Source organism: Phocoena sinus, chromosome 15, assembly GCF_008692025.1.
Source record: "Phocoena sinus isolate mPhoSin1 chromosome 15, mPhoSin1.pri, whole genome shotgun sequence".
NCBI classification, from domain to species: domain Eukaryota; kingdom Metazoa; phylum Chordata; class Mammalia; order Artiodactyla; family Phocoenidae; genus Phocoena; species Phocoena sinus.
Window position 1 is genome coordinate 68,328,030 of NC_045777.1, and position 7,765 is coordinate 68,335,794.

Here is a 7,765-nt window from a genome sequence, read left to right on the forward strand (position 1 = left end):
GTTAACACATGGGTCTCTAGGACACTGCTGCTCCAGCCCTCAGCCAGCGTCCCCTTCCTCCCCTTAGAAGGGCAGCCTCTGCACCCTTGGGGTGGTTAAACATTTCCACCAGTACCCCAGGACACAGCACAGCACCTGGCATTTGGTAGGTGCCCAAAAATATTGTTGGATGAATAACTAAATTCATTTGTTTATTCAGTGACTAAATGGGTATCAAATGGGCACTGCCAGACTCAGTACTATGCAAATGTAGGCGTGTGCTGGGACAGACTCTGCGTTTCGGTGAACAGCTTGTGATCTAATGGGAGTCCCAGGATGCCCTGTTGGCTATATGATTTGCAGGGGCCAGTGCAAAATGAAAATCCCAGGCTCCTGGTTCAAAACGCAGGCAAAAAAAGCTATCTCTTTTCTTCTGCCATCTCTCTCTCCATCTGTCATGGTGTCTTTTATTTGCTATGAAATGTCACACTCCCTCCGGCACGGGAACACTCAAGGGGTGAGTGCATACCCTTGCAGGTGCCTAGGGCTTTCAGCCAACCCTGGTTCTCCCAGCGTCCATGCCCAGGCCCCCACCACAAGCCAAGGGTGGCAGTGGTCTCTGGTTGGGGTGGGGAAGTGAGCAGCTGAGGGCCCATCCCAAGGAGAACGGGAGGTGGGGAGGTGATGGGGGGTGGGATGCCACGTGAGTAGAGGCTCCAAGCCCAGGGCACATGCTCCACTGACCCATCAGAGTTACTAATAAAACACACATTCAAGATAAAGCTATTAAGAATTTCAGGATGGTGACTAAAGAGCATTAGCCTCAAGCACAGGGCCCTGAGCGACCGAACTGGTCTCGCACCCACGTTAGATGCAGGCTCTGTCCTTCTGCTCACGGGCTGTCCTCCAACCAGGCACCCCCATGCCCGTGAAGGGGGGGATCCCGGGGCTGACCGGGTGCAGGGGGAACCCTCTCTCTTTCTCTCCGCAGGGGCTGTGAGGGCCTCCAGCGTCTTCCCCATCCTCAGTGTCACGCTGCTGTTCTTTGGCGGGCTCTGCGTGGCAGCCAGCGAGTTCCACCGCAGCAGACACAACGTCATCCTCAGCGCGGGCATCTTTTTTGTCTCTGCAGGTGAGCATCTGGTCTCAGCCCTGAGGGCATCACAGACACCAGACCCAAGGCAGGGCCACCAGGACAAAGCAATGCTATTCAGGGTTCCCTCCAGGGAAGGAACAAGAAAACGTTCAACTTGTGTGTTAAGAATGAGAACCAAAGACTTTAATTAGAACCAAAGATGCTGACATTCTAGCTGAGAATGCACGGAGGGGAGATGAGGAGAAGGTCAGCTTGGAGAGGCGGAGAATGACTAATGAGAGTGTGCATGTATATGTCTGCACATAGTGGGCAGGGGGCAGTATGGTGTGTGTAATGTGTGACCTGAGAGATGGCTTCAGTGTGTTTTAAAGGGGTCCATCTTTCTGTTCATTTGGACATCGTCATACACTATCCCTGGCCCTTTGAGACCTGTGTTTGCTGGTTTAAATGCTGTTCACAGCTCTTCAAGCGCACAAATCCTCAGACTGCTCAAAGCATCTCTGGGAACAAGGTAAAAGTCAGCAGCCCCAGATGCTCTCGGGGAAGACCTTATCATCGATAGCAGCCTTGACCGGAAGGTGGCACAGGGTGGCAAGGAGGACGAGGCAGTCCCCAGGAAGAGGTCCTATTTCTGCACCCTCTCTCCTCCCTTCATCTCCATCCCTCCTCCACCCTCCTCATCATCCTCTCTTCCCTCTGGGTTTCCACTCCACCATCGCTTTACAATCTCTTCCCACCCCACCCCTCAATCAATGCCATCTGGATGAAATGCTTTAGAGACGCAAAGAACAAGGTGAAGGTGGGAGGGAGGGGAGCTTGACTCTTTGGTGATGACCTCCAAACTTTGACCCATAACGGCAGAATATTTACTGGGGTAGAAACAGTGGGGAAGAGTATAAAATGGTGGGTGGGAGGGGCTTACCCTCCTGGATTTGAATTCTGGCTCTACCCGTGGAGCCTTGGGAATGTCACCAAATCCCTATAACTTGGTTTCCTTGACTGTAAAATGGGAAATAATAATAGTACCTATTTTATAGGGTTTTTGGAAGGAGGTTGAACATAAAAATCACAATATTATTTTCTAGCATTGGAAAAGCAACACAATATAGTTCCAAAGTTGGAAGCCCAGCATCCCAGCCTCCTCCAAGATATTGCTCAAGTTTCTTCCCTACTGTTTTCCCTTCTTTGGAATGGGAAAAGTGGATGGCATCCAGCTCTGAGTCTGTGGGAACCAACTCAAGCAACAGACCGGGGGAAAGCCGCCATCTTGTCAGGAGAATAAGATTAGCCCAAAGGTGATGCTCTGTGTGGACAGATGGTAACAGCTGGTAAACCCAGGGACCTGTGTTGCTTTGAGGCACGTTCTAGTTGCTGGTGGCCCCCTCCAGACCTCCTGGGCTCTGACTGACCCAGAGGATGCTGTGTTGTGCTGATATGAGGGTTTCCTAAACAGGGGAAGATCATTATTTTGTCCCCCAAGGGGATTGTTGAGGGAGAGTGTGTCACCAGCAACCTTCTTCTCACAAGGGGTGTTGTGAGAGATGGCAGGTAGATTAGACACATGGGAACCGGGGAACATGAGGGGCAGCAGCAAAGCCCTGAGGGGAAGCCAGAAGCTGGGGGTCTCATCCTAGCTATCCCCCCACCACTGGTCTTCCTGAGGACCCTGAAGAGCCTCAGTTTCTCCAACTACAAAGTGAAAATTTGGGAGGATTCAGCACTCCCTAAGGCTCTTTTATGCTCAGTTATTCTAAGGTTCTGTGGTTTCAGGCAAGCAGCCAACAACCCTTTATTGAGTACCTATTATGTGCCAGGCACTAGGCATTATGCTCAAGACCATGGGCTCTGAAGCCAGGCTGCCTGGTGCAAATCATGGCTCTACCACTTCCCAGCTGGGTAACCTCGGGCAAGTCTCTTAACCACTCTGTGCCCCGGTTTCCTCATCTGAAAAATGGGGATAATAATGGCTCTACCATTTAAGGCTGTTCAGAGGATTAAATAGTTGGTATATGGAAAGAGCCTAGAACTGCATCTAGCCCGCAGTAACTGCTGGATGCATAATAACTGCTACTATATACATTGTACCATTTAATTCTCGTGCTGATGCAATTCAACAAATATGCACAGTGCTCTTGTTTGGGTCAGGCTCTGGGCAAGGAGAGGAGGCCACAGTAGTGAACAAACCTGCCCTTAGGGAGCTTACCGTCTAAAGGTTGGGAGAAAGTGATTACCCACTTAACATCTAGTTCTTCCTAAGCTTTTTTACTGAAATCTAAATCCACCCATGGCCAAGAGACAGTCCTGGATTCACATCCCACCTCTGCCATTTCCCAGCTGTGTTGACTTGGAAGGTTATTTATCTTCTCTGTGTCCCAGTTTCCTCATCTGTAAAAGAGGGTTTTTTTTTTTTTTTTTTGCGGAACGCGGGCCTCTCACCGCTGTGGCCTCTCCCGCTGCGGAGCACAGGCTCCGGACGCGCAGGCCCAGCGGCCATGGCTCACGGGCCCAGCCGCTCCGCGGCACACGGGATCCTCCCGGACCGGGGCACGAACCCGCGTCCCCTGCATCGGCAGGCGGACTCTCAACCACTGCGCCACCAGGGAGGCCCCTAAAAGAGGGTTCTTTAAGCAGGCCTGTTGCAATGATTAATTGAGTTCATGCACATAAAGACTTTGCACAGTGCCTGGTACATCATAAGTGCCCTAGAAATAAGTGGCAACCCACTTGGCTTGGCCGCTTCCTTTAACCTGGGCTGACATCCGAGCCTCTCCTTGAGCTTCTTTTGTTTTTTTCCCAGCAAGACTTCCCTTCAGGGCTTCTCAAACTTTGCCACCAAAATTTATCTGTGGGCAGAGGAGAGCGAAAACGGGGCCCTGGGAAGTCAGGGGGCATCACCAGAAGCCACCTTCCGTGAGCTGAAATGTCTCTGAAGACCGTCTCCCATTTATACTTAAAAATTCATGTGAATTCTGCTCTCTCCTCATTATATTCATGTTCATTTTAATATAAAAGAATGTGTCTTCCCTACTCATCTTCAAGCCAAATTGACACTCTGGAAAGAGGAGCCGTTTTTCAATCTGTGGCTTCCTGCAGCCTGACACAGGGCTGGCTGCATCAACCCCCATATTAAGAAATAGCTCAGTGATTAGAACTCGCTGCCTACCTGCTGAGGGCCTGCGCTGGGGAAGGCCAAGAGGAGACAGGGGAGAAACAGACTTTGGCCCTGCCCTCTAAGGGGTGAGTCCTAGATGGAATATGGCCAGAGATGGTATTCAAAATATGGATTCCCCTTAATGCACGAGCACCAGCCAATCAGAACGATAGCACTGGAGCAGAGTGGGGGTGGCCCTTGCTATGCCAAGCTTTAACCCTTTGGTTGCTGGACTCCAGGGAGATCTCGGGGACCCCCAGAAAGAGTATGGGGTCTTCAAGGAATGGAGAGGATACTCAGGAGGCCATTGGAAATGGTTATTTACCAACTGGTACTGGGAACTGTAATGAGGAGCAGCTTCCATTTAGAACCACCCTACAGGTGGCCCGGATTTGGAGGCAAGGAGACACCAGGTGATGTACCAACCTCCCTGAGTCATTATTGGTATCAAGGCCCGGATGAGACCCTTAAAGCAAAGGACACAAAGAGACATTCTACCTTTGGAGCAATAATGTGAGAGAAGTAGTCACAGATGAGGGCAACCCCCAGGCCCTCAGTTTCTACTGTTTCTTCTTACTACTCCCCAGAGAATCAATTTCTCTCCAAGCGACTAGTCAGCTCTTTCCAGGGCTATTCCGTTGGCACAAGGGGACTCTAAGTCGGCAGACCTTGTCTACTGGGGACGACAGCTTCATGTTCCCCAATTCTTGATGCTTGAACAACAGATAATCTAAAGCATTATCGTATCCTGTGCAGATAAAAAGACTTAGCTACTGCACCTTCCCCATTCGTTCCCCAAACTGCAGCTCCAGACCCATATGTGTCCACTCAGCAACCACATTCCGACTGCCAATAAGCACTTCCAGCCCACCTCCTCTCCTCTAAGCCTATTCTCTCTGCTGCCTCTTATTTTAGCTCAAGATACCATCAACCTCCCCTTCATCCAAGCTAGAACCCTACTAGTAAGTCACTCTCAACTCCGCTGTCAATCACCTTTCATCTCCTGTTGTTCAGGACCCAGCTTAAATGTCACCTTGTCTTCAGAACAAGGGGGTTTACTCATTCTCTCTTTCTCTCTTTGCTCCTGAACCATTTCATATGTGTCTCTGGAAGAACCCTTTACTATATTTTGCTATAATTCCATTTACACGTCAGTTTCTTCTGCTAATGGTGAGGAACTCAAGGGCAGGGATCTGCATCTCGTTCATTTTACCATCATCATGACTTATTGCTGAAGATTAAGCTTTGAGGGAATGAATTGCTTCTAAGGGAAAGTACATACATTCTGAATTCTACGGCACTTGCTGAAAGAGTAAGGTGAATTCTTTAGCTGAATGCTTCCCACCCAGAATGGAGCGGCAGAATTCTTCATTTCCCGAGAGACAGACCCTGTAAGAAGAGCTCAGCAGCTGGATTTCCTGGCCATAAATCCATTCTGCTCTCTCCCTGTTGACTCCACATTTTTTTTTAAATAGATATTTCCAGCCTAAAAGTGACAGTTACCTCTGAGGTTTATAAAGGATGTATTTTTCTTTCCCCTTCTCTTAGGGTTAAGCAACATCATTGGCATCATAGTTTATATATCAGCCAATGCTGGAGACCCCGGGCAGCGTGACTCCAAAAAGAGCTACTCCTATGGCTGGTCCTTTTATTTCGGAGCCTTCTCTTTCATCATCGCGGAAATTGTAGGAGTAGTCGCTGTGCACATCTATATAGAAAAACATCAGCAGTTACGTGCCAAATCCCACTCGGAGCTCCTGAAGAAATCTACCTTTGCTCGCCTTCCACCCTACAGGTATAGATTCCGGAGGCGGTCAAGTTCCCGCTCCACAGAGCCCAGATCCCGAGACCTGTCCCCCATCAGCAAAGGCTTCCACACCATCCCCTCCACTGACATCTCAATGTTCACCCTTTCCCGGGACCCCTCAAAGATCACCATGGGGACCCTCCTCAACTCCGACCGGGACCATGCTTTTCTACAGTTCCACAATTCCACGCCCAAAGAGTTCAAAGAGTCGTTGCATAATAATCCGGCCAACAGGCGCACCACGCCCGTCTGAACTGACTTCTGCCCTCTGCCCTCCACCCCAGCACAGCCTGGTGGGAAGTGGACAGAGGTGTCTCTGAGGTTGCATGGCATGGTCCTCGTGATGGTATTACTTTTTACAAAGACTGAAACCAAATGGACTCAGCCCTCTCCCACAGTTCGCCCCTCTCCCTCCAGGTCCTAACCCCTCTGTCCCTCCCCGACTTTTCAAGCCAATCCCATGACGTCTCTCTCTGTGTATCTGTGCCAGATGTTTTCCTTTCTTCCTTCTTTACTGGAAGGACCTCCACATTCTTCCCTCCTTGGAAGAGGACTTCACTCAAAGTCACGGGTGGTGGCTGGTGGGGGGGGGCGGGGGGATCTCCGAATCCCCAGACTTGTGCATAGTTGTCCCCATTGTCCACTCCAAATCCTCAGGACACCAACGGCCCAGGTGGCCCTGAGGGAGGCATTCACCTTTCTGTGTTAGAAAAACATGCCCAGAAATCAAAGATGTCAGAGCCCTGAAGCAGCTACTGTAATAAGCACTCACGTATTAAAGGTTTTGCCTTGTCGTAACCAACAGAGCTGGGGTGCTTTGTTTCTTCTGGGTAGTCCCTGCACAAATTTACAAATTCATTTGCCCTGCCCTCAAACTGCCTCATGTATGTGTTGGAAGCTGAGCTTTGCTCATCCACACTCTAGCCACTAGGAAGGATCCTCCTTTACCTCTGGAGGCCAGCAGGGTGCTCCTACCAGTGTCAGAGTCTGTGTGTCTCTCACCTAAATCCCGGGAAGCTACTGGGGGCAAGCATGTGTTCAAAAATCTGGCTCTGGCACCCAGTAGCTCTAGGACCTTGGGAAAACCCACCCGACCTTCAAACCTCAGTCTCCTCATCTGTAAAATGGAGCATGGTACAGTATTCTCCTCCACAGAGTTGTGAGGCTTAAATAAAACTTCATGTGTAAAGTGATTAGCACACTGCAAATAATCAATATGTATATTTTTAAATTTTTGGATGAATTCTGGGTAGAGTGAGCATTATCTGAGTTTGGGCTGCCATAACAAATACTATAGATCAGGGTGGCTTAAACAATAGGTATTTATTTCTCACAGTTCTGGAGGCTGGGAAGTTTAAGATCAGGGTGCCAGCAGATATGGTTCTGCTCTCTTCCTGACTTGCAGACAGCTGCCTTCTCACTGTGTCCTCACTTGGCAGAGCCACTAACTCCATCACGAGGGCCCCACCCTCATGACCTCATCTAACCTAATTACCTCCCAAAGGCCCCATCTCCAAATATCACCACATCAAGGGTTAGGGCTTCGATAAGTGAATTTGGATGGTGGGGAGGGACCCCATTCAGTCCACAGCAAGCATGACTGCAGGAAGATAGAAGCCAAATGGGAGCTATTCTTTTTTGGGGGGAAGGGTGTACTTTGCCCAGGCTCTGAGAGGCATGGGGGCAGGGGGGTAGAAATTGGAAGGACATTTGGATATTTTGAAAAATTGAT

The 7,765-nt window shown here is 49.8% G+C and overlaps 1 protein-coding gene across 1 annotated transcript in view; it reads left to right on the forward strand.

The window, feature by feature from the left end:
* Positions 1-6,835, forward strand: part of CACNG3 (calcium voltage-gated channel auxiliary subunit gamma 3) — an 84,001-nt gene extending 77,166 nt beyond the window's left edge. Inside the window, exons 3-4 of the mRNA XM_032603896.1 lie at positions 971-1,111; positions 5,775-6,835. Coding sequence (XP_032459787.1) covers positions 971-1,111; positions 5,775-6,286 — 653 coding nt within the window. The 3' untranslated portion in view covers positions 6,287-6,835. The remainder of the gene's footprint in view (positions 1-970; positions 1,112-5,774) is intronic.
* The last annotated feature ends 930 nt before the right edge of the window (positions 6,836-7,765 follow it).